The 26,586-nt window shown below is 49.0% G+C and overlaps 1 protein-coding gene across 7 annotated transcripts in view; it reads left to right on the top strand.

Moving 5' to 3' along the window:
- The first annotated feature begins 6,460 nt into the window (after nucleotides 1-6,460).
- LOC147114602 (receptor-type tyrosine-protein phosphatase mu) overlaps nucleotides 6,461-26,586 on the top strand; it is a 1,110,132-nt gene continuing 1,090,006 nt past the window's right edge. For all 7 annotated transcript variants that reach the window (XM_085992394.1, XM_085992393.1, XM_085992392.1 and 4 more), the window contains exon 1: nucleotides 6,461-6,857. In XM_085992394.1, coding sequence (XP_085848520.1) covers nucleotides 6,785-6,857 — 73 coding nt within the window. In that variant the 5' untranslated portion in view covers nucleotides 6,461-6,784. The remainder of the gene's footprint in view (nucleotides 6,858-26,586) is intronic.

Genomic DNA, 26,586 nt, shown 5'->3' with positions numbered 1-26,586 from the left:
CTCTGTCTCCCTCTCTCTCTGTCCCCTCCCTCTCTCTCGATCCCCCTCTCTCCCTCTCTCTCTGTCTCCCTCTCTATCCCCCTCCCTCCCTCTCTCTTTGTCCCCTCCCTCTCTCTCAGTCTCCCTCTCTCTCCCTCTCTATCCCCCTCCCTCCCTCTCTCTCTCCCTCCCTCCCTCTCTCTCTGTCTCCCTCCCTCTCTCACTATCCCCCTCCCTCCCTCTTGATGTGAACATTGTGGACGAATGGGAAACGGGAGTATTCGTCCACAATGTTCAGGAAGTAAACATTGCGGTCGACGGACGGGAGGGGGCCCTTGAAATCTAAGCTGAGCCGCTCGAAGGGCCGTGTAGCTTTGATTAAGTGGGCTCTATCTGGGCGGTAGAACCGAGGCTTGCACTCAGCGCAAGTGCGGCAGTTCCTGGTCAGAGACCGAACTTCCTCAATCGAGTAGGGTAAGTTACGGGACTTTATGAAGTGGAACAGCCGCGTGACCCCTGGGTGGCAGAGGTCGTTGTGGAGGGTCTGTAGCCGATCCTCGGTGGCGCTGGCACACATCCCTCGTGAGAGGGCGTCAGGGGATTCGTTAAGGGCCCCTGGCCGGTAAATGATGTCGTACTCGAAAGTGGAGAGCTCGATCCGCCACCTAAGAATCTTATCATTTTTAATCTTCCCCCTCTGTTTATTGTTGAACATAAACGCTACCGATCGCTGGTCGGTAAGTAGGGTGAAGCGTTTGCCGGCTAGGTAGTGGCGCCAGTGGCGCACTGCCTCCACGATGGCTTGGGCCTCCTTTTCCACGGAGGAGTGTCTGATCTCGGGGCCTTGGAGGGTCCTCGAGAAGAAAGCTACGGGCCGCCCCGCCTGGTTGAGGGTGGCCGCCAAGGCGAAGTCGGACGCATCACTTTCCACTTGAAATGGAGTGTTCTCGTCCACTGCCTGTAGCGTGGCCCGCTCAATATCCTGCTTAATGCTTTTGAAGGCGGCGTGGGCCTCAGCAGAGAGCGGAAAAGAGGATGCTTTCAAGAGGGGGCGGGCTTTGTCGGAGTAGTTGGGGACCCATTGGGAATAGTAAGAAAATAACCCCAGGCACCTTTTCAGGGCTTTGGGAGTGTTGGGCAGGGGCAGCTCCCGTAGGGGGCGCAATCGGTCGGGGTCTGGTCCGATTTCCCCATTCTCCACCACGCTGCCCAGTATGCAGAGGCGCGTGGTGTTGAAAACGCACTTGTCCTCGTTATAGGTGAGGTTGAGTTTTTGTGCGGTTTTCAGGAACCTCTCGAGGTTCGAGTCGTGATCCTGCTGGTTGTGACCGCAGATGGTGACGTTGTCGAGGTAGGGGAAGGTTGCCTGCAAGTGGTGGTCATCGACCATGCGATCCATCTCCCTCTGAAAGACCGAGACCCCATTCGTCACCCCAAAGGGGACTCTGAGGAATTGGTAGAGGCGTCCGTTCACCTCGAAGGCGGTGTACGGGCGGTCCTCTGGTCTGATAGGGAGCTGGTGGTACGCTGACTTGAGGTCGATGGTGGAGAACACCCGGTATTGGGCGATTTGGTTCACCATTTCTGATATGCGGGGTAGCGGGTAGGCGTCTAGTAGGGTGTACCTGTTGATCGTTTGGTGTACCTGTTGATCGTTTGACTATAGTCGATCACCATCCGTTTCTTCTCGCTACCCCTTACCACTACCACTTGGGCGCGCCACGGGCTGTTGCTGTGTTCAATAATGCGCTCTTTCAGGAGCCTGTCTACCTCGGTCGCGATAAACCGCCTGTCCTCCCAGCTGTACCTCCTGCTTTTGGTCGCTATTGGCCGGCAGTTAGGGGTAAGGTTCGCGAATAGCGAAGGCGGCTTTACCTTCAGGGTAGCCAGACCGCACACTGTGAGGGGCGGCTGGGACCCACCGTACTTGAGCGTGATGCTTTGGTGGTTGCACTGGAAATCCAAACCCAAGATCACGCTCGCACATAGATTCTTCATGATTAATACTTTAAAATTATCATACACAGTTCCGTTAACGCACAATTGTACCGTGCAATAACCCAGAATGGTCGATGTCTGGGTTTTATCGGCCATAGAGATGGTACCCTGAGCAGGGACCACCTTTAGGGAGAGTTGTTGTGCCAGTTCAGGGTGGATAAAACTCTCCGTGCTTCCACTGTCAATTAAGCATTTAACCCGGCACCCGTTTACCTCGATGTCCACCATTGATTTGGATAGCGGATGCGGCCTGGTCTGGTCCACTGTGACCGATGCCACTGTAGGGCCCTGATCGAGACAAGATGGCGTCCACGCTGTCTGCTCATAAGATGGCGGACCCCACGAGGTCGGGCAAGATGGCGTCCAAGATGGCCGCTCCCACGGCGCACACGCGGCGGTGGCGGGTTTTCCGGCGGTTGGTTTTCCGGCGGGGTTCCCTCTGCACACCTTCCCGAAGTGCCCCTTCTTACCGCACTTAAAGCAGGTGGTGCCTTTCGCCGGGCACAGGTTTCTGGTGTGCTTTGGCTGCCCGCAGAAGTAGCAGTTGGGTCCTTGACGCGTCGTGGCTGTCGTAGGGCTTCTGGGGGGAGAGCTGGGCTCCGCCGGTGTCGGGCTGCCGGGCGGGGAAGATGCCTTCCAAGATGGCGGCGCCCTCGGCGCACACGTGGCGGCGTGGGCTGAAGAGTAGGCGTCCGAGTTTCTCTGGGCCATCTCCAGGGACCGCGCGGTGTCCGCAGCCTGTTTCAGGTCCAACCCCGTTTTTTCCAGCAGTCTTTGCCGGATGTGAGTGGAGCTGAGGCCTGTGATAAAGGCATCGCGAACAAGCTCGTCGGTGTACACTGCGGCTTTTACATCTCGGCACTTACAGTCCTTGCCAAGCTTTTTCAGGATGCTTAGGAACTCCTCCACTGATTCCCCAGGTCGCTGTGCGCGAGTAGCGAGTAGATGCCTAGCATACACCTCATTCGTAGGCTGCTGGTAATGCGCCTTTAAGGTGTTGCAGGCGGCCAGGTACGTATCGGCGTCTTGGATGAGGGGGTAAACCCGCTGGCTTACCCAATTCCGTAGCATTCCGAGTCTCATCTTCGCAGTGTCCGTAGCGTCTTTGACGGCTGCGGAATTGTCCAGGAAGAATTCCATACAGTCAAACCAGTGTCCGAAGCGTGCTGATGCGTCCGGAGCATGTTGATCCAAATCCAAACGTTCGGGTTTCAGGAGTTGATCCATAGTGTTGAAAATTGAGTTAATAAAATTGATGTGCCTCAATTATTCCGAGACTCGAAGTTAGCAGAACAAAAGTAAGGCTTTTATTAACTCAGAACATAACACGTAAAATAGAGAGATGTCTACCTTCAGGAGGCTGATGCCGGACTGAAGTTAGATTACAAAGGAGCCAGGTATGGGCGGAGCCCTGCACACAACCAGTTCCAGCACATTCCAATGCATAATACATGAGGACTGGGGGAAGGGAAAAGACACAGAAAGCAGGCAGTTAGAAGACACAGAAAACAGGCAGTGATGAATGGAATATATTTCATCACACCTCTCTCTCTGTCTACCTCTCTCTCTGTCCCCCTCCCTCTCTGTCCCCCACCCTCCCTCCCTCTCTCTGTCCCCTCCCTCTCTCTCTGTCTCCCTCCCCCTCTCTCTTTCTGTCCCCTCCCTCTCTCTCTGTCTCCCTCCCTCTCTCTCTGTCTCCCTCCCTCTCTCACTATCCCCCTCCCTCCCCCTCTCTCTGTCTACCTCTCTCTCTGTCCCCCTCCCTCTCTCTGTCCCCCCCTCTCTCTCTCTGTCCCCCCCTCTCTCTGTCCCCCTCCCTCTCTCTGTCTCCCTCCCTCTCTGTCTCCCTCCCTCTCTCACTATCCCCCTCCCTCCCTCTCTCTGTCTACCTCTCTCTCTGTCTCCCTCCCTCTCTCTGTCTCCCTCCCTCTCTCTCTGTCTCCCTCCCTCTCTCACTATCCCCCTCCCTCCCTCTCTCTCTGTCTACCTCTCTCTCTGTCCCCCACCCTCACTCCCTCTCTCTCCCTCCCTCCCTCTCTCTGTCTCCCTCTCTGTCTCCCTCCCTCACTCCCTCTCTCTGTCTCCCTCTCTCTGTCCCCCTCCCTCTATCTCTCTCTCCCCCTCCCTCTCTCTCTCCCTCTGTCCCACTCCCACTCTCTCCCTCTGTCCCCCACCCTCCCTCCCTCTCACTCTGTCGCCCTCCCTCCCTCTCTCTGTCTCCCTCTCTCTGTCCCCCTCGCTCACTCCCTCTCTCTGTCTCCCTCTCTCTGTCCCCCTCACTCACTCTCTCTCTCTCTCTCTCTGTCCCCCTCCCTCTATCTCTCTCTCCCCCTCCCTCTCTCTCTCCCTCTGTCCCACTCCCACTCTCTCCCTCTGTCCCCCACCCTCCCTCCCTCTCACTCTGTCGCCCTCCCTCCCTCTCTCTGTCTCCCTCTCTCTGTCCCCCTCGCTCACTCCCTCTCTCTGTCTCCCTCTCTCTGTCCCCCTCACTCACTCTCTCTCTCTCTCTGTCCCCCTCCCTCTATCTCTCTCTGTCCCCCTCCCTCTCTCTCTCCCTCTGCCCCCTCTCTCTCTCCCTCCCTCCCCCTCTCCTTCCCTCTCTCTATTCCTCTCTCCCTCTGCCCCCCTCTCTCTCTCCCTCCCTCTCTCCCTCCCTCTCTCTCTCCCTCCCTCTCTCTCTCTATTCCTCTCTCTCTCCCTCCCCCTCTCTCTCCCTCTGCCACCCTCTCTCTCTCCCTCCCTCCCTTCCTCTCTCTCTCTATTCCTCTCCCTCTCTCCCTCCCCCTCTTTCCTCCCTCTCTCTCTCTATTCCTCTCTCTCTCCCTCCCTCCCTCTCTCTCTCTATTCCTCTCTCTCTCCCCCTCTCTCCCTCTGCCCCCTCTCTCTCTCCCTCCCTCTCTCCCTCCCTCTCTCTCTCCCTCCCTCCCTCCCCCTCTCTCTCTATTCCTCTCTCTCTCTCCCTCTCTCTCCCTCCCTCCCTCTCTCTCTCTATTCCTCTCTCTCTCCCCCTCTCTCTCCCTCTGCCCCCTCTCTCTCCCTCCCTCTCTCCCTCCCTCTCTCTCTCCCTCCCTCCCTCCCCCTCTCTCTCTATTCCTCTCTCTCCCTCCCTCTCTCTCTCCCTCCCTCCCTCTCTCTCTCTATTCCTCTCCCTCTCTCCCTCCCTCTCTCTCTCCCTCCCTCCCTCCCCCTCTCTCTCTATTCCTCTCTCTCTCTCCCTCTCTCTCTCTCCCTCCCTCCCTCTCTCTCTCTATTCCTCTCTCTCGCTCCCTCTCTCTCTCCCTCCCTCTCTCTCTCTCTCCCTCCCTCCCTCTCTCTCTCTATTCCTCTCTCTCTCCCTCCCTCCCTCTCTCTCTCTATTCCTCTCTCTCTCCCTCCCTCTCTCCAATTCCAATTCCAATTCAAATGCTTTATTGGCATGAAAGTTTACAGAGAACCATATTGCCAAAGCTTACATAGCAAAAAGGTACATTTTCAAACATTCTGTAGGCGTCAATTGATTTGACATTTGTTGGGTACATACAATATTACTTTTAAACAATATTAATTTTAAACAGTCTTTGTACTTCATTTGGTACATTCAATATTAATTTTAAACAGTCTTAATTTTAAACAGTCCTCAGGTTGTGACATGTTGTTACATATTTGGCCCCAAGGTATGGTCTGTCTCCTTCTCCCAGGACTAATCTCAATTTTGACAGGTCATCCAATTCCTTGAAATCTGGGGTTGTTTGGCTTAGCTTGTTGAATAATATGTTTCTTGATGTGTTGAATTTTTCGCATTTGAGGAGGAAATGCATTTCTGTTTCAACCTCTCCCTCCCTCTCTCTCTATTCCTCTCCCTCTCTCCCTCCCCCTCTCTCCCTCCCTCTCTCTCTCTATTCCTCTCTCTCTCTCTCTCTCCCCCTCTCTCCCTCCCTCTCTCTCTCTATTCCTCTCTCTCTCTCCCTCCCTCTCTCTCTCTCTATTCCTCTCCCTCTCACCCTCCCCCTCTCTCCCTCCCTCTCCCTCCCCCTCTCTCCCTCCCTCTCTCTCTCTATTCCTCTCCCTCTCACCCTCCCCCTCTCTCTCCCTCCCTCTCTCACACTCCCTCTCCCTCCCTCCCTCTCTCTCTCTATTCCTCTCTCTCTCTCCCTCCCCCTCTCTCCCTCCCTCTCTCTCTCTATTCCTCCCTCTCTTTCTCCCTCCCTCTCTCTCTCTCTCTCCCTCCCTCTCTCTATTCCTCTCTCTCTCCCTCCCTCCCTCTCTCTCTCTCTATTTCTCTCTCTCTCCCTCCCTCTCTCTCTCTCTATTCCTCTCCCTCTCTCCCTCCCCCTCTCTCCCTCCCTCTCTCCCTCTCCCTCCCCCTCTCTCGCTCTCTATTCCTCTCTCTCTCTCCCTCCCCCTCTCTCTATTCCTCTCTCTCTCTCTCCCTCCCCCTCTCTCTCCAGCCCGGTCGATCTCCTTTCCCAGTTGCGGTCGAGCCTTGGGAAAGGAGCTTCGGCGCCGGAGCTGGAGAGTTGGAGAGATCGGCGCGTCCCAGAGAGCCGACCAAGCGCGCCCCCAACACAGAGATACGGGAACGCGCTTCACTGGGACCGGGGACGCGCCCCCCCCCCCCCCCCCCCCCCAGTCCCGACGTCAGCTCTTCAGTCTGTCAGAGCCAAGTCACCAGAAGTAGTGGAAAAAGCTCAACGCGGGCGGAATTTAACTTGGAAAATAAAGAGGGGGGAAAACCAGCCCAAGTGCCCGAGGACCAGGCGAGCCCGGGACCCCCGCTCACCGGGAGCTGCTGTGAAATCGCTTCCGCGGCAGGGCAGCGCCGACAGGGATGAAGCGGCTTCTAACTTACGTTCTGGTGGGTCTGAGTCTTTTCCTGGGAGTCAGAGGACAGACGTTCGCAGGTAAGAGGAACCTCAATGTGTGCAAAGTGAGTTCATTCAGCCAGCGAGCCTTGGGACCCCCAGGTCCTCAAACCCCAGCCCTGAAACTCTCAATCCTGAACCCCCTCTCACTTCTGGGACCCCGTCCTGAGAACCCCTGTCACTGAAACCCCCTCCAGGGACCCTCTGCCCATCTCTGGGACCCCCGTCCTGGGATCCGCCTATCTCTGGGACCCCGTCCTGGGATCTGCCTATCTCTGGGACCCCCTATCTCCGGGACCCCGTCCAGGGACATATCTATCTCTAGGACCCCGTCCAGGGATCTGCCTATCTTTGGGACCCCGTCCTGGGATCTATCTATCTCTGGGACCCCGCCCAGGGACCTACCTATCTCTGGGACCCCCTATCTCTGGGACCCCGTCCTGGGATCCTCAGCCCTGAACCTACCGACCAGGTAGCTTCTGTTCGGGATCCTGCCCCCCGCCCCCCCCCCCCCAACACCTCGCCGACCCCACCAGTCCTGTGAACTTCAGCCCTGGGACCCCTCAGTTCTGAGATCCTCAAGCCTGAATCTCCAGTCCTGGCAACTTCAGATCTGAACCCCAGCCATGAAGCGCTGATCCCCGAACCCTTCTCCATTTTTCAGGAAACTTCAACCCTGGAAACCCCCTCGCCTTCCAAACCATGATCTGTTCTGTTCCAAGAATCATGGCACCCTTACCCCTGGGACCTTGGTTATTTTGATTTGTATTTGAATTCTCACTTATATTTATTCTTGGTGAGTGAGGGGTTGTTTTTTTGGTTTTGTACTGAAGCAGTTTCCAGCTCCTGCTGCTTGTCTGAGCAGGGCTGAGGGCGGGGTGCCCCGGTTTGCTGTCCTGACCCTGTTTACAGTCGGCTCTCGGTGACCGAGAGGAACATTCCCAAACTTGTGGCTGCCCCTCGGCTCAGGCTCGGCGCCGCATTCAGCAGCTCGCTGCCAGCCAGCCAGCCTCCAGTTCAGACTCTCCACTTTAGTATCGCAGCAAAGTTTCAGGCTTGGGCGGTGAAAGGCGTTTCGCCTTCAGCGGCTTCACAAAGTTGTAAGGTGTCATCCCCCCCCCCCCCCTGAACTGTTTTAAAATAGAATCCAAATGCAGCTTTTGAAAATTCAGTCCCCGAGGTCTCTCCTCCCAGCCGCAGCCGGTGTGGGATCCGCACAGGCTCGGAGCTTCACATAACGGAACAGTAAACTTTTCACAACCCCGAAACAGAGCTCGATTTCACCAGGCTCAGCAGCTCGGCCCCTTTCCGAGTGTTTATAGCTGAATGGAATGAAGCACAGAACTCCAGGATAAACTGCAGATCTGAGACTCCAGGAAGGACTGGAGATTTCGAATTTCGGGGAAGTACTGAAAATATTTTTGGGGGCGGAAGGTGACAGGAACACTTCATGAATTTGTGGAAATAACTAAGAATGATGGAGATATTTAGGGATACACTTGACTCAACATATCGGCAGGGCCAATTATAGATGAACTAACTGCAAGTTTGCCCTCAAACTGTATAATGGTTTGTCAAGTCGCCTATTGAGCAATGCACCCAGTTCCTTAAAGACAAGGGAAATATTCAAACACTGGAGATCTTCAAGACAGAGAGGGAGGCTGATCCCCAGAGCGAGAGGGCTGAGTTATAAGGGGAAACCTGGGCATTTCAACGTTGAAAGGAGGAGATTTCTATGTTTCTATTGAGAGGTGACCTTATGTGAGATAGTGAACGACATGAAATTTAAAAAATACTTCAAACTAAACCATGACAGTAGGACAAGAGGCGGCTAAAGGAAAATTGAGAACTGAGGTTAGGAAATTCTTCAGACAACCTCATTGTAAGGGTTTAGGAGCAGGGTAGTGGGGACCAAAAACGTGGAATCGTTTAACAGATGGTCCGAGATGAGGCATTGTAGGGTCTCTCCGGAGCTGAGCTAGACCCAGTGGTCCATCTCATCTGGATCCGTCTTCTGGTCCTAATACACGGAAGATGAGGAACACCCGGACAGGTGGGAACTCGAAACTTCGGTAAAATCTGCAACAGAGAGTAGGGATCCAAAACTGAGAAAGCTGGGCTGGGATCGGAAACTCCAGGATAGATTTGAAATTCTGGGAGAGACTTCCAGTCAAACCTTAAGAAAGGATGCAATAAACTAAAACTTGAAGTAAACTTAGCGAAAAAAAAGAGAACATTTTAAATAGAGAAATGAGTGAGCACAAGTTGCAGGATTTTCCTCCAAGTGCTTGTCATTGCTGTTAAAGGGGGGTGGAGAGAATAGAGGGTTTACTGAGTTGAGCCGCTGGAGACTTGGGGCGAAAACCCCGAGACATCCCGGGACGTGGACCCAGAGCGAGGGCTGAGTGTCTTTAATGCCGAATCAGACCATTTGACTGACGCGAGTGTTCTGTGCTGCTGCTGTTGAGGAGCCGCTGGAAGCGGCGCTGTGCTGCAGCTGGACACAGGGAGTCTCCAACGCACTGTGTATAATGCTGGGGAAGAGCGGCATGCATTCCTTGCTTGCTTCCGCAGTTTCCTCCACTGTCCATCACTTCCCACAGGTGTAGCCGGTGAACGTGTCAAAAGCTGTTCCTTTGATGTAAGGCTGTTGAATAATGACTTTACAAAGCGGTGATGTCATGTCCGCGAGGCTATAATTGTGAACTAACCCGGGGGAATTTAACATATAGTTTGCTCTTCGATAAACATTGTATTCTGCTGTTTTGATTGTGTGAATCCTGAAACAACAGTGTTTAATAATAAAAACAGCAAAAGCTGGAAACACTCCGCATTCGTGGAGAGATAACATTTCAGGTCAATGACCTTTCGTCAGAAGTGGAAAAAGTTAGAGATGTAACAGGTTTTAAGCAAGTGCAGGGGCAGGGAAAGGGGGGAGGGGAGGAAAGAACAAAAGGGAAGGTCTGTGATAGGGTGGAAGGCAGGAGAGATTAAATGACAAAAGGTATGATAGTGCAAAACACAGTGTTTAATAATCTTACCTCCACCCCACTGTAAATGAGTTCAACAGGAGGATGTTCAGGATCAGACCAGAGAGCGATTACACAGAGAGAGAGACTGACAGACATAAGGCACATCAGTAGCTCAGGAAATCCTAATAGTTATTTCATTTCATTCTAGTCCGAAAAAGTGACAAATGTTCTTTTAACCTGAACCTTTATAAAACACTGGTTCAGCCTCAACTGGAGTATTGTGTCCAATTCTGGACACCGCACTTTAGGAAGGATGTGAAGGCTTTAGAGAGAATGCAGAAAAGATTTACGAGAATGATTCCAGGGATGAGGGACTTTCAGTTACGTGGATAGACTCGAGAAGCTGGGATTGTTCCCCTTAGAGCAGAGAAGGTTGAGAGGAGATTTGAGAGAGGTGTTCAAAATCATGAAGGGTCTAGACAGAGTAGATAGAGAGAAACTGTTCCCATTGGCGGAAGGGTCGAGAACCAGAGGACATAGATTCAAGGTGATTGGCAAAAGAACCAAAAGCGACATGAGGAAAAACATTTTTACGCAGCGAGTGGTTAGGATCTGGAATGCACTGCCTGAGATAGTGGTGGAGGCAAATTCAACTGTGGCTTTCAAAAGGGAATTGGATAAGTACCTGAAGGAAAAAAAATTGCAGGGCTACGGGGAAAGGGCGGGGGAGTGGGATTTGCTGAAGTGCCCTTGCAGAGAGCTGGCACGGGCTCGATGGGCCGAATGGCCTCCTTCTGTGCTGTAACCATTCCCTGATTAACAATCTTGACAAGGATTTGATGATCTCATTCTTATTCCATCATGAAACCGAGCTCTGCACCAGTTCAGATTTGGTCAGTCAGAATGAGCCGCTGGATTATCTCTGCTGTATAGAATTCAGGGTCAGTGCAGCAAAATCAAGCACACCAATTCCATCAATTCACAAGCCATGGTCAAGTGCTGTATTTGATTCATAGGGGGGAAAGCTGCAGCTTACCGCTGCTGTTCTGAGACTGGGAGCTGTCACAGTTGACAAGACCTGGTGTATACTGCAAATTACCACCCACATTCTTGCTGCTGGGAGATAGTTCTGAGCATACATACTGTACTGACATGCATGTTCAGAGCTGGGCTCCCGGTGATTAGTTTTTTTTCAATGTTAAGAGAATGCAGGCGGCAGCACCTGCTTCCTTATAACATTAAACAGACTGTAAACTAAATTTAGCAAGTGCTCAAGAGATGCAAACGCCTGGGCACTTTTTAAGCCCACTTTACACCAGATTGAAATTTATATTCCACTCAAGCAGCTTGAGATGGAATCCTAGAGGGAGTTTAATGCTACATATCTTTAGTGTGCTGGGGAGCCAGATTGAGAACAGACTATTGAGTTCTACGGCCATGCATACCTGAATCAAAAGTGGCCAATGTAATCGAAGCATCCAGTGAAATGAATGGGAAGTGGAGTCTGGGACAAAATGTTGTACTTTGCCCATGGTATGTTCTTGTTCTCTCTTTTGTTATGGTATGTTTGGTTGTGGCGTCAGCCATGGCTCAGTTGGTAGCACCCTCGTCTCCGACTCAGAAGGTCCCGCTCTAGAGACTTGAGTGCAAAAATCTAGGCCGACACTCCAGCGCAGCGCTGAGGGAGCGCTGCACTGTCAGAGGGGCCGTCTTTCAGATGAGACGTTAAACTGATGACCCGCCTGCCCCCTCAGGTGGATGTAAAAGATACCACGGCGCTATTTCGAAGAAGAGCAGGGGAGTTATCCCTGGAGAGCTGGCCAATATTTATCCCTCAATCAACATCACGAAAAAACAGATTATCTGGTCATGGTCACATAGCTGTCTGTGGGAGCTTGCTGTGTGCAAATTAGCTGTCACGTTTCCTACATTATAATAGTGACTACACTTCAAAAAGTATGTCATTGGCCGTAAAGCACTTTGGGACGTCTGGTGGTCGTGAAAGGTGCTATATAAATGCAAGTCTTTCTTTTTTGGGGGGGTTAAACCCCAGTCTGGGGTTTATTTGGGCCAATGTGTCCGCTCCCCAAAAAAAACTTGGGATGTTTAACTGCGTTAAAGGCGCTATATAAATACAAGTTGTTGTTGTTGTTGGGTGCCACATTGGGGGACCACAAAGAAGAGACGAGGAGGAGGAAGGAGTAGTTGGCCATAGAAGGCCACGAGAGATCAAGGGGGCAGTGTACAGATTGTCATCACAAAGTATGTAGTTGGTGTTTTTGACCAGGGTAGGCTGAATAACTCCCTAAATAACTTTACTTTGTAACCCCGTCCCCCAACCAATTCTGTCAAAAGCCTCAGTGTCCGTGGCTTTGGTCTCTCTCCCCCTAACATGTCTGTGTTGTCGAGAGGGCAAGACGAAGCTTGCTCTTAGACCTCTTTATGTTTCCTTTTTAAAAAATTTGTTCCTGCGATGTGGGCGTCGCTGGCAAGGCCAGCATTTATTGCCCATCTCTAATCGCCCTTGAGAAGGTGGTGGTGAGCCACCTTCTTGAACCGCTGCAGTCCGTGAGGTGAAGGTACTCCCACAGTGCTGTTAGGGAGGGAGTTCCAGGATTTTGACCCAGCGACAATGAAAGATCGGCGATATACTGCCAAGTCAGGATGGTGTGTGACTTGGAGGGGAACTTGGAGGTGGTGTTGTTCCCATGCGCCTGCTGCCCTTGTCCTTCTAGGTGGAAGAGGTCACGGGTTTGGGAGGTGCTGCCGAAGAAGCCTTGGTGAGTTGCTGCAGTGCATCTTGTAGATGGTACACACTGCAGCCACGGTGCGCCAGTGGTGGAGGGAGTGAATGTATAAGGTGGTGGAGGGGGTGCCAATCAAGTGGGCTGCTTTGTCCTGGATGGTGTCAAGCTTCTTGAGTGTTGTTGGAGCTGCACTCATCCAGGCAAGTGGAGAGTATTCCATCACACTCCTGACTTGTGCCTTGTAGGTGGTGAAAAGGCTGTGGGGAGTCAGGAGGTAAGACACCACAGAATACCCAACCTCTGACTTGCTCTTGTTGCCACAGTGTTTATGTGCCTGGTCCAGTTAAGTTTCTGGTCAATGGTGACGCCCAGGATATTGATGGTGGGGGATTCGGCGATGGTAATGCCATTGAATGTCAAGGGGCGGTGGTTAGACTCTCGCTTGTTGGAGATAGTCAATGCCTGGCACTTGTGTGGCGCGAATGTTACCTGCCACTTATCAGCCCAAGCCTGAAAGTCATCCAGGTCTTGCTGCATGTGAGCATGGACTGCTTCATTATCTGAGGAGTTGCGAATGGCACTGAACAGTCATCAGCGAACAACCCCACTTCTGACCTTATGATGGAGGGAAGGTCTTTGATGAAGCAGCTGAAGATGGTTAGGCCTAGGACACTGCCCTGAGGAATTCTTGCAGCAATGTCCTGGGGCTGTGATGATTGACCTTCAACTAACACAACCATCTTCCTTTGTGCTAGGTATGACTCCAGTCAGTGGAGAGTTTCCCCCCCAGTTCCCATTGACTTCAGTTTTACTAGGGCTCCTTGATGCCACACTCCCAAATGCTGCCTTGATGTCAAGGGCAGTCACTCTCACCTCATCTCTGGAATTCAGCTTTTTTATCCATGTTTGGACCAAGGCTGTAATGAGGTTGGGAGCTGAGTGGTCTTGGCGGAACCCAAACTGGGCATAAATGAGCAGGTTATTGGTAAGTGCCGCTTGATAGCACTGTTGATGACATCTTCCATCACTTTGCTGATGATTGAGAGTAGACTGATGGGGTGGTAATTGGCCTGATTGGATTTGTCCTGTTTTTTGTGGACAGGACATACCTGGGCAGTTTTCCACATTGTTGGATAGTTGCCAGTGTTGTAGCTGTACTGGAACAGCTTGGCTAGAGACGCAGCTAGTTCAGGAGCAGAGGTCTTCAGCACGACAGCCGGGATGTTGTCGGGGCCCATAGCCTTTGCTGTATCCAGTGCGCTCAGCCGTTTCTTGATATCACGTGGAGTGAATCAAATTGCTGAAGACTGGCTTCTGTGGTGGAAAGGACCTCAGGAAGAGGCCGATATGGATCATCCATTCGACACTTCTGGCTGAAGATGTTTGCAAACGCTTCAGCTTTGTCTTTTGCACTCACGTGCTGGACTCCACCATCATTGAGGATGGGGATATTCATGGAGCCTCCCCCTCCCGTTAGTTGTTTAATGATCCACTACCATTCACAACTGGATGTGGCAGGACTGCAGCGCTTTGATCTGATCCATTGATTGTGGAATCGCTTAGTCCTGTCTGTAGCATGATGCTTCCGCTTTTTAACATGCATGTAGTCCAGTGTTGCAGCATCCCCAGGTTGGCACTGCATTTTTAGGTACACCTGGTGCTGCTCCTGGCATGCTCTTCTACACTCCTCATTGAATCAGGGTTGGTTCCATGGCTTGATGGTAATGGTAGAGTGAAGGATATGCGGGGCCATGAGGTTACAGATTGTGATGGAATACAATTCTGCTGCTGCTGATGGCCCACAGCGCCTCATGGATGCCCAGTTTTGAGCTGCTAGGTCTGTTCTGAATCTATCCCATTTAGCACAGTGGTAGTGCCACATAACACGATGGAGGGTATCCTCAGTGTGAAGACGGGAGTTCGTCTCCACAATGACTATGCGGTGGTCACTGCTACCAATGCTGTCATGGACAGATGCATCTGCGACAGGTAGATTGGTGAAGACGAGGTCAAGTAGATTTTTCCCTTGTGTTGGTTCACCACCTGTTGCAGGCCCAGACCGGCAGCTATGTCCTTCAGGACTCGGCCAGCTTGGTCAGTAGTGGTGCTACCGAGCCACTGTTGGTGATGGACATTGAAGTCCCCCACCCAGAGTACATTCTGTGCCCTTGCGACACTCAGTGCTTCTTCCAAGTGATTTTCAACATGGAGGAGTACTGATTCATCAGCTGAGGGAGGGAGGTAGGTGGTAATCAGCAGGAGGTTTCCTTGCCCACGCTTGACCTGAAGCCATGAGACTTCATGGGGTCCAGAGTCAATGTTTGATCCCTTTGACTTGTTGCTAATAGTACCAAGTATTACCCAGGATGTATTATTGTGTACAATTTTCCCTCATTCCTGCAGGAATACCATGAGTGTCCAACTAACATGGTTTAGATTCTGAAATGATTGGATTGGGGGTGGAGGTTGATTGAAGCATACCCCTGCGAGGTAGTGGTGCCCAGTGCCATTGAGATACATTTCTATTTATTTTGAACCAGTTATAAAGTAAACACGTCTCTGAAAAATTCCAAGCTCTCAACTGGATAATTTTAAAGGGGAAGGAAAGCCCAGTGAAGACTGGGCAAAAATGTGTGAATACAGTGTGCACACACTCTGATAATACTGGTACCAAACGGGCCCAATCCAAGAGGATCCCGTTGTTTCACGTCAGCAGAGTGCTCCCAAATTACCATTATTTTCTTCAACAAATGGAAACTGACAAGGACCCACGGAGAAGCCATTAAAGTGTTTTAACCTTTCGCATAAAAAAAAAAGCAAAATATACACATTGGAGAGATCGGGAAGGAAGGCGTAGGAAACAAGCATTTTCCCAGATAAATGCCCTTGATTGTTTGTCTTGTGGCTTTAATTTTTTAAGTGGCAGCGGGAAACTGATTGCCAGGACGACTTTAGTCTGTTGAAAAAAGAGTTTCATACTCGCTTCCCCATAATAGATATCATCCCCATGATGTCGCCAAATTAACTGATGGAATTCAGTAACTGATCATGACATAACAGATTATTAAAAGCAATTATTAGATGAATAGCTATAATTTTTGAAAGACTAACAATAAGGGGATAGTTATGTAGAAAAGCATCTGTTTTGTGCACTTACCTTCCTTCCTCTTTAGCATTCACAGTAGAGTCCTATTCTCCTTTAAGGCATTAACAAATAAAGCAGAAAGAAATAGTCACATTGGTACATGCATTACAGCGGGTGTCTCAACAATCACAGGATAGTTAAGAGCTTACAGTTGGTATGCTGGAAGGCATGGCTTTCAGTATAAGTGAACGTTCAATGTCTACACATGTTTTTTATATAACACACACTTGCTGGAAAATCGCTCAGCAGATCTGAAAGCATTTTCTTGTCTGTCTGCCTCTTTCTACCATCATCTTACAGGCTGGGATAGGATTCCAACAGCATTTAGCTCTCTTCGCCCATGTATTTGAATTCCGATTAAATAGCAAACACCTATTTGAGACAGTCAAGCATTATTTAAAACCGAGCTCCCGTTGAGAAGTACCATATTGACCAGCAGGGCAGTTTATGGCTTCAGTTCAAGCACCAGAGGCCCAGCCAGCCACCCCACCCAGTACTTCCACCACAATAAACCATGTCGCAGACAGTAACCTAAAATACGCCACTGCACTGGGATCAGCTATTCCCTTTTTTGTATCTTTCATTATGTCCCTCGCCCGACTTCCTTTCATGATACAATGTCAATCAGTGTTGGTCAGGGCCTTGCATTGTTTCACAGAGCACAAAGTTTGAGTCAGCAGCTGAGTGCTTTCCTGTTTTTTGGCACAATGCTATACACTTCTATTCCCCAGGCAGTTCAAACCCTTTGAGTACCGAAAGACTTTTACAGTCTTTCGAAATCCTCTTGTCCTTCTTCCAATTTAACAGCTGCTAAGTTACAAGCGTCGAATGATGTTGCATAGTGGAATTAAAGCAACTACTGTACCAGAAACAGGAAAATTATTACTTAATTTATAGTATTCATGGAATAAATCAGGATCAGGTAGTCTTTTCAAAACCGCCTTTGCTTTGGAGGGAATTAACACTGCAGTTTTCAAAAGATTCAAAGGCGTTTTGGCATCTGCCAGAGTCTCATTGCAAGATAGTTTGCCAGGGCTGTGAACAATGATGTGTGACCAGTGAAACCAAGACAGTGAGCTGCCAGTCACATCTGCAAGTAATTATTTTTCAAATTATATCGTGCAAAGTTCGGTTGGAAATGAGAACAGAAGCGTTTTCCAATGACTCAGTTGGTAAACACACTGTCCACACACACACGAACCATGGGTAACTCAGGTTGGGTCGCTGGCCTGTACTGAGCTAGCTGATCGTAGCTGGGATGCTATATTTGGCCTGAACATTGCTGGGCTATGGACAGGGGGGGGGGGGAAATCAGCCAGGTTTCTGCTCCTGATCAGTATTCAGTGATCCCTGCACGAGCATGGATGTCAGGGTTAAGCTCAGCTGTGATGCTCCACTTAGATGACTATCTTGCCAACAGTCACCATCTAGGCTCACCCATGAGGAATGACCACTTGGGTGAGACACCAGAGGATGGCCTGCACTGTTTAAACTATACACCGGCACCAATTCAGGGGAGGAGCAGGCTAAGTGGCGAAACTGGCACAAAAAGATTAAAAGAAATCTTAGGAAGTCTATCGCAGCATCTTTCTATTTCAAACAGTCAGAAGGATCTGGCTATCTCCCTACTCTCACAGGCAAATCATAGAAGTGCACTGTTACATGAAACACATTGGGGTAGATTTTCACCCGGAGTGGACGATGGGCGGCCAGCCAGTGGAGTGTGCCTGTCGGCCGCTTGTTATTTGGCAGGAGGCCTGGCCCATCCTGAGGGTGGGGGATCTCATTACCGTTCTTCCGGTGGGCTACGGGTGGAAAACGAGTGCCCGCCTAGGCCCAGGCCCAGGCCGCCGCCATAATGGGCACCCGGGTGGCCTCCGGGCGGGAAGGATGTCATTCCCGGGAAGGGGGTGATCTGGGGAGGGTGGGCGGGGGGGGGGGGGGGAACACATGGAGAGGCAGTGGTCCAGACTTTGTTTTGTAGAGCCCAGAGGAGCGACCTGCTCCTTTTCACCCCAGAAAAATAAATACCAATTTATCTGTCGGCTCTTTTTGTGCTGGACTGCCAGCTGATTCTGGGTAGACCCTGCGCAGCACACAATGCACCCAGTCCTCTCCTAAAATGGCATACATAGGACCCCGATTTGTATTTTAAATGGGCCTACCACCTGACTCAGGCAGACGCTCCGGCCACCCATTGCTAGGCCCGGGGGAAGATTGCGGTGGCCACGGCAATGATGGGAACGGGCGGGAAGATATTTCCCACCATTTTTGGGGCGCTAACTGTTGGGTCTCAAAATGTATCCCATTAGGTGTAATTTTCTAACCTTACTCTCCTAGTAGGGAGCCTTGCCCACCTTTACTTTGCACAAACTTTTGACCATTAATTTAAATGGTTTGTAAAATCATGCGTGCCCAATTCTCCAATGTGCACTTCTGACAGGGTCGGCTGCATGCCAGGAGCACAAAGTCAGAAAATTATCCCTTGTTTTTGCTTCTTTTTGATTTCCCTTCCTTCTCTAATTCTCTCGCATCTTCTGCTGAAGACGCTGATTCACTCTGGGCTTTGGCTCCAAGGGCACTGGCCGGCCTCTGATACCTTGTCCAAATGACCCTTCTAGACATGTAAGCCTAAACAATTGGCAGGCTCACCAACAGCTACTGATGTGCACTTTCCCACAGGGCTCGCAGGATGGCAATCAGAAACAGAAACTCTAGATGGTGCTTCCCTTCCCTAACCCGGAGGCAATGAACTCAATTGCAGTGGGCAATCCCACCCGGCTGAAATTAGATACTTCCATGCAGACTGGAACCTCCCTGGTCGGAGCTGAAATCCACACTGGAGCGTACATATTAAGCCATTGGGGGGGCTCTTTTCACATGCATTGTACAATATTGTGACATCGCATTACTTACATTGGCCCCACTACATTAGTTGCATTAACTATTGCGTCACATTGGGCCAACATTTGCGATCGGAGGCATCCCGTGGGCGGATGCTTCTGACCTGTAAAATATCTACGCATTTAGCTGGTGGTCCAGGAGGTACAGAGGATTGCGATCCTGGGCCTCTCCGGGTCCGCACGGGCAGAGGCCCACGTATCCCAGAGGCGCATGCGGTTCGCATGCGCCCCTGGAATCACATGGACCGGCCCAACCAATAAAAGGAGGGAATCCCCATTCATACTTATGGGAGTTGCGTACGTACGGAACTGTCATAAGTATGAGTGGGGATCACTTAAAAAATACGGCAACACATGAAATAATATTTTTTTAAATTACATATTTAAAATTAATTAAAATGCCATTTAATTAAATATTTTACACAAAAATTTAATTTTTGGAATTTTTTTAAATATGTTTTAACGGGGCTGAAAATAAACTTACCTTATTGGACAGGGTTTTTAATGTATAAATGAGTGGAAAAAATTTATTTTTCTATTTTTTAAAACTCATGCCGGTAAAAGCAGGCCATATGCCTGCTTTTACCAGTCGTAAGAATTTCACAGGCATTCAGCGGGCGGACATTGGGCAAATAGCGCAATTCTCCACCCGCAGAGGCCCATCTCCCGGGGATGTGGAGGATCCGTCAAGAAGATTCTTGAAGATTTTCTAAGTGCCCTGATACCACGTCCTTAACAATGGACTCCAGCATTTTCCCGACGACTGATGTCAGGCTAACTGGCCTGTCGTTCCCTGTTTTTTTCTCTCTCCCTCCTTTCTTGAATAGCGGTGTTACATTTGCTGCCTTCCAATCCGCTGGGGGCCAATTCATTAAATATATTTAAGAAGGAGTTGGATATATTTCTTAAGGCTAAAGGGATCAAGGGATATGGGGAGAAGGCAGGGACAGGGTACTGAATTTGGATGATCAGCCATGATCTCATTAAATGGCGGAGCAGGCTCAAGGGGCCGAATGGCCTACTCCTGCTCCTATCTTCTATGTTCTAAAATCTAGTGAATTTTGGAGGATCAAAACTAATGCATCCACGATCTCTGCAGCCTCCTCGTTTAGAACCCTAGGATGTAGGCCGTCAGGTCCAGGGGATTTGTCGGCTTTTACTCCCATTAGTTTCTCTAGTACTTTTTCTCTACTTATATTAATTGCGTTACATTCCTCACCCTCATTAGACCCTTGGTTCCCCAGTGCTTGATGCTGACTGTGGGTATCTGAATTCCCCAGCACTAAAATCTCTCCTCACCTTGATGAGAACAAAATTTAAAAAAAAAAGAAAACCGATGAATATTGGAAATCTGAAATCAAAACAGAAAATGCTGAAAAAAAACAAATCCAGGAACTATCTGGTAGGGTGCTCCCTCCAACACGCCAAGCTGTACTTTCGGTTTTTGTCCTGGAACACAAAAGGTGACAGAAAGCAACATCAGTGGGGACGATAAAGGTGGGATGATTTCCTCACGCGTCGTATTTCTAGAAAAATCCTCTTTTTGACTGCATTTACGATTTCAGTAGAAATAATGACCAAAGGAAATCTTCCCACATTTGTTGGCAGTGTTGCTGCTCATCGCAGCCTGGAAGTGATTTTTTCTTTTTCCTGATTTCTTTTTTGACTGTACAAAAGATTCTGAGATTTTTTAAATGACTGTGGCTGACTAAGGGCATGTGTGGGAGGAGAATGAGCGGTTACTATTTGTTACTGTCTCTCACCCTAATTGCTGAACTTATATTTCCTTGTAAGTTGATTAGTCAGAGGTGACATGATGATGAGCACGTCTGGTTGCGGGGGATATGCACGCTGTTATTTTCTCACTCTTTGAATGGGGATCACGTTCTTGTTTGTTGTAGAAAAATGGGATAGTTGGCCTGTACTGGTGCAACAGGTAGCTAATTAATCTGCATCCACTGCTTCGTGAGGAGTCGTTCTCCAGCAGCTGGCACCTCACCACTGATCTCTTTAAACAAAGACATTTGTGTTGCTCACAGCTGGCGTTTCAGGTCAAGGGTGAGGACTCACTTCAAAAAACTCTCAATACATCCACCGGCTCCTTTACTTTCACTCACGCTGCCTCCAACCTACTTCAGCTCATTCTGAATTTAGAGTAAGAGCGCTTTTTGAAGCCCCAGAGCTTCACACCTAGCTGACTGAAAGGGGTTTAAGTTCTTCTGTCACCGAAGGTAATTATTTAAGTTTCCACAATAGAGAAATGGACAGCAAGAAAATAATTTAAGGAGTTGAGTCAATGTCATTAACTATGAACAAACACACAGCTCAAGTGGTCTGCAAATATCATCTAAATATCAAAATACAGCCTTTAGCTATCATATATATAAATTATGTATATTTACTAATTAATTTTAACTATATATTTGTTTTCTTACCAACTTTTTGCAAATGCTGGCAGGTTCTGAGGTTGATTTGGCAGTGCGGCATAGGACTGTGGATTTTATTCCTTATTGTGGCATTTGGCTTGTAGGATAACCACCACAAGGCAGTTACTGTAGTACTGTAAGTACTACGGTGCAGCTGTTTGGCAGCAGTGTGGTTTGCTGGCTTATAGACTAGCTTGTGCGTGTTTATGGGTTCAACTTGTGCTGTGTGTTACTAGTAGCAGATTCTTCTGTATTTTAACATGTTACTGTAGTGTATGTGCCTTTAAGAGCCCCCTGTGTACTGTAATGCCGGTAATGGCCACTCGGGCTATATAAGCCTGTATATTGTGTTGTATCAGTTAGTTCACCTCCAGACTTTGTTCAGTAAACACCTGTGAAACCGACTCCTGCCTTCAGTGTCTCTAGTAACACACGGATACAACAGTGGCGACGAATTGGAAACGGACTTACCTGCAATTCGGCAGCACCTCAAGGACATCGATTCCTCAGATGTCAAAGTCGAAGAAAATCAAGAAAAAAAAACTGTGGTTTCACCAGCTAGCCGAGCTGGTGGCAGGTACTGCAATAATCCTTCCTGGGTGGGCTGGGGCTCCATCGGCTGGCTCTGCGGTGAGGCCAAGCAGCGAAGGCGGAGGCAAGCAGAAACAGACGGGGGGGAGCACTCGGGAGACGGCCGGCGCTGCAAAGCAGGTCAGCGTTCGGACCTAGCAGAGGGGCGGAAAAGTCCCAGAGAGTCCGGCGGGAACGAGTCTCCACCTGTAAATAAAAATTTTTTTTTTTAAATGCGGAAAACAGCGTTGTCAGCAGCAGCAGTGGCGGGAAAGCGCGGGAAGCGCCATATCTTTTCTGCAGGAAAGAAAGAAAAGCGCGGGAAGCGCCATTTTTTTTCCAGGATGCCTAAGTCTGGCAATATTGATGCTTTTGATAACGATATAGAGGATTGGACCACATATGTGGAAAGAGTGGAGGTATATTGCACAGTAAATGGAATAGAAAATGATAAAAAGGCGTCAGTACTTCTAAATCTAATGGGCGCAAAGACATACGGGCTGTTACGAAACTTAATCACTCCAGCCAAACCAAAGGACAAGAATTTTAAGGAAATTGTTGATACCCTACAGGAGCACTTAAACCCAACACTGCTGCTGATAGTGGAACGATTCAAATTCTTCAAGAGGAATCAGCACAAGAATGAAAGTAACGCTGATTACCTCACCGAATTAAGAAAGCTATCAAAGCACTGCCAATTCGGGGCAGGACTGGCAGATTCTCTTCGAGACAAATTCGTCTGCGGTCTCCTAAGTGAAGGAACACAGAAAAGGCTGCTTTCTGAGAAAGATTTGACACTGGACAAGGCTTTCAGTATGGCTGTATCATACGAAGCAGCCGCAAGAGGAGCTGCAGAGATACAGCAAAAGACACAGGACTTCGGCACCCATGAAATGACACAGGGTTTCGAGAGATGTTATCGCTGCGGCAGATTCACCCATGACCAGAGGGACTGCTGGTTCAAGGACAAAGCACGCAGGCAATGCAGAAAGATTGGACACATTGCACAGGTATGCCGATCTGGACAAAAAAAATCTACGGACAGGAAAAAAAAAATCAATAAAGAAAAGTACAGAAAGGTACAAATGATGACGGACAGTAGCTCCGAAGACCAGAAGAGCGATAGCGACTCCGGAAACAAGAGACTAAGCTGTCTCAAATTACATAATGTAATTGCCAAAGAAGATTACCAGACCATTTGGGTTACCCTCACGATAGCAGGGTCCCCAGTTAAAATGGAGCTAGATACAGGATCAGCTCTGACCGTCATAAATCGATGGGATTACGAGCGGCTATTTCCGCATATACCTTTAAAAGACACATCCATTATCTTGAAAACATATACGGGGCAGAAAGTATACCCCAAAGGAAAAATAAGGGTGCCTGTTGTATACAACGGCAAGGAAATACAGAAGTTGTATTTATACGTTCTACAAGATGGTGGTCCACCGCTGTTGGGACGTGAATGGATCAGGAAGATATGTTTAGACTGGCACTCCATTCAGGCACTGACGGTGACCAGTAAGAAAAAAAATGATGCTGACGTCATACCTGAACGATTAAAAGACATCTTGGCCAATGCCAAGGAAGTGTTTCAAGAGAAACTAGGAACCTTGAAAGGCATCACCGCCTCAATAAAAGTGGAAGATGCGGCAATTCCCAAGTTTTTTAAGGCAAGGCCGGTGCCATACACAATTCGTCCAGCAGTCGAGGCAGAGCTGGAGAATTTGGAAAAGGCAGGCGTATTATCCAAGATAGATTGGAGCGAGTGGGCAACACCCATCGTCCCGGTCATGAAGAAAACGTTGAATAATGATAAATCTGAAGAACAGAGAAAAATTCGCATCTGTGGAGACTTCAAGGTGACTGTAAACCCGGTCCTTCACACGGTACAGTATCCTCTTCCGAGGATAGAAGATATTTTCGCCTCACTATCCGGAGGGAAACGTTTCACCAAAATTGACTTGGCACAGGCATATCTACAGATGGAGGTTGAAGAGGCCTCTAGAAAGTATCTCACGATAAATACACACAAAGGCCTGTACCAGTACAATCGACTGGTTTTCGGAGTAGCATCAGCTCCAGCTATCTGGCAAAGAGCTATGGAGCAAGTCCTCCAAGGGATTCCGGGGACTCAATGCTACCTAGACGACATCCTTGTAACAGGAGAAAACGACAACGAGCACCTTGCCAATTTGGAGCAGGCTGAGAGAACGGGGCCTACGAGCAAATCGCCCCAAGTGCGAATTTTTCCAGAAACAAATATCATATTGTGGCCACATAATTAATAAGGAAGGGTTGCATAAGTCACCTGAAAAAATTGAAGCGGTCATAACAGCCCCAGCACCTGAAAATGTTTCACAATTAAGGTCGTTCCTAGGATTGATAAATTACTATCATAAATTTTTACCGAACTTATCAACTCTTCTGCACCCTCTTAATGAACTGCTACAAACAGGAGTAATTTGGAAATGGAGCGAAGACTGTAAACGTGCCTTCCATAAATGCAAAGACTTAATCACGTCCAAGGAAGTTTTGGCTCATTACAACCCATCACTGCCAATCAGACTGGCGTGCGATGCATCCCCTTACAGCGTAGGAGCGGTATTATCGCATAGATTCCCTGATGGCTCGGAACGGCCGATAGCTTTTGCGTCACGCTCATTGAACTCAGCTGAGCGTAACTATGCCCAAATCGACAGGGAAGCACTCAGCCTGGTATGGGGAGTGAAGAAATTCAACCATTACCTACACGGACAAAAATTTACCTTGTTGACTGACCATCAACCCCTCATCTCCATATTCAACCCTAAAAAGGGTGTTCCCATTATGACAGCGCAAAGGCTACAGAGGTGGTTCCTTTTTCTAGGGGCACACCAATATGACATAGAATACAAAGGATCAAAACAGCATGGGAATGCTGACGGTTTATCGCACCTACCGTTGCCAACGGTAGAAGAGGCACCTGCAGTAGACCCAGTGGAGATGTTCCACTCTACCATAGTCGAATGTCTACCAGTAACAAATTCTGCCATTGAAGGGGAAACGAGAAATGACCCGACTCTCTCACGAGTCTACGATTTAACAGTGAAGGGATGGCCAGCACATGGCGAACCACTGTTGCCAGCATTCTCGCAAAGAACAGAACAGCTGTCAGTGTGCCGAGGAACCTTGATGTGTGGATCCAGAGTGGTGATTCCACCCAAACTCCAGGATAAAGTGCTAAAGGAGCTTCACGAGGGGCATCTGGGTGGAGTGAAAATGAAGAACCTAGCCAGGGCGTTTGTATGGTGGCCAGGTATCGATGGAGACATCGAAGGAATGACCAAGAGCTGCCTAGGATGCCAGAAGGTCCAAAACGCTCCACCACAAGCCCCTCTACATCCATGGGAGTGGCCCTCATCTCCATGGCAAAGGGTACACATCGACTTTGCTGGTCCATTTATGGACTCAATGTTCTTAATCGCGGTTGATGCACACTCCAAGTGGCCGGAGGTAATAAAGATGTCCTCCACCACCACGGAAAAAACCACCACAGTATTAAGGACCATAGTTGCCAGGAATGGGCTGCCTGAACAGACCTGTTCTGATAATGGACCGCAATTTGTGTCCGAAGAATTCAGGAAGTTCTTAAAAAACAATGGGGTTAAGCACTACACGTCCGCCCCATAACATCCCGCCACCAATGGATTGGCTGAAAGGTTTGTCCAGACCTTCAAGAAGGCCATAAAGGCCATGGGTAATGAAGACATAAAACTTCAGCATAAGGTAGATAACTTCTTGTTTGCATACAGGAATGCAACACATATGGTTACAAACCAAACTCCCGCCATGATGTTCTTCAATAGAAGCCTAAGATGCCGGCTGGATTTGATCAAGCCAAACATCAGAAGGGACGTGGAGAACCGGCAATTTCAAGGCATGAATGAGAGGCCAACTAGAACCTTCCAGATAGGTCAACAAGTTTTGGCCCGGGACTACCGTACCAAGAAATGGCAGCCTGGAACTATTTGCACACGACTAGGACCGCTGATGTATACTGTGGACATTGGAGAAAGCATAATAAGGCGCCATGCTGACCAGATCATAGAGTCATCCGAAAAGGGACAACCTACACCACAACTCTATACGCCTAATGATGAAGTAGAGATACCCATAGTATCTACCTCTGATCTGGTGATACTGGAACCAGATGAACCTGACACTGGCATTCAAGCCAAATCAGCCTTGCCAAAAGAACCTACTACACCACCGAGGCATTATCCGGACCGAGTCAGGAAGCCTCCAGAGAGACTGACTTATAATTGATCAACTGCAGCAATGTCTAGATTATTGTTCTTGTAACATGTAATTAATGATTACTTAAAATATTATGTACTGGTTGGCTAAAAGGGGAGGAATTGTAGTGTATGTGCCTTTAAGAGCCCCCTGTGTACTGTAATGCCGGTAATGGCCACTCAGGATATAGAAGCCTGTATATTGTGTTGTATCAGTTAGTTCACCTCCAGACTTTGTTCAGTAAACACCTGTGAAACCAACTCCTGCCTTCAGTGTCTCTATTAACACACGGATACAACAGTTACTAAAGGAGCTCATACCTTTATTAAAATGGTGGGCAAAAGGATTTCATATGAATGTGTTACTGATATGTGCAGCACAGTTTCAACCAATTCAGAGTGTGCACTCAATGGGAAGATACTGATAAGTGTGGACGAACAGAGAAACTTAGGGATTCAAATGTATAATTCCCTGAAAGTGCGAGTGGAGGTAGATATAAAGCTATATAAAAAAAAACACCAATAGCATTTTGGGTTTTATTTGTCAGGACATAAAGTACAAAAGTAAAGAAGTAATAACAAATCAATGGTTAGGCCACTGTTAGAATATTGTGTGTAGTTCTGGGTGCCCCTTTATAGAAAGAACATTAAAGCCATAGAGAGTGCACAGTGTAGACTCACCAGGTTGATAGCAGAGATTAAGAAACTATGGGGGTGATTTTCTCAAT

The sequence above is a fragment of the Somniosus microcephalus genome, chromosome 7 (genome assembly GCF_052327205.1).
Source record: "Somniosus microcephalus isolate GS21.2 chromosome 7, FLI_Smic_1.0, whole genome shotgun sequence".
Lineage (NCBI taxonomy): Eukaryota > Metazoa > Chordata > Chondrichthyes > Squaliformes > Somniosidae > Somniosus > Somniosus microcephalus.
Note: the sequence above shows the minus strand (reverse complement) of the source record. Positions and strands in the feature narration are given on the sequence as shown.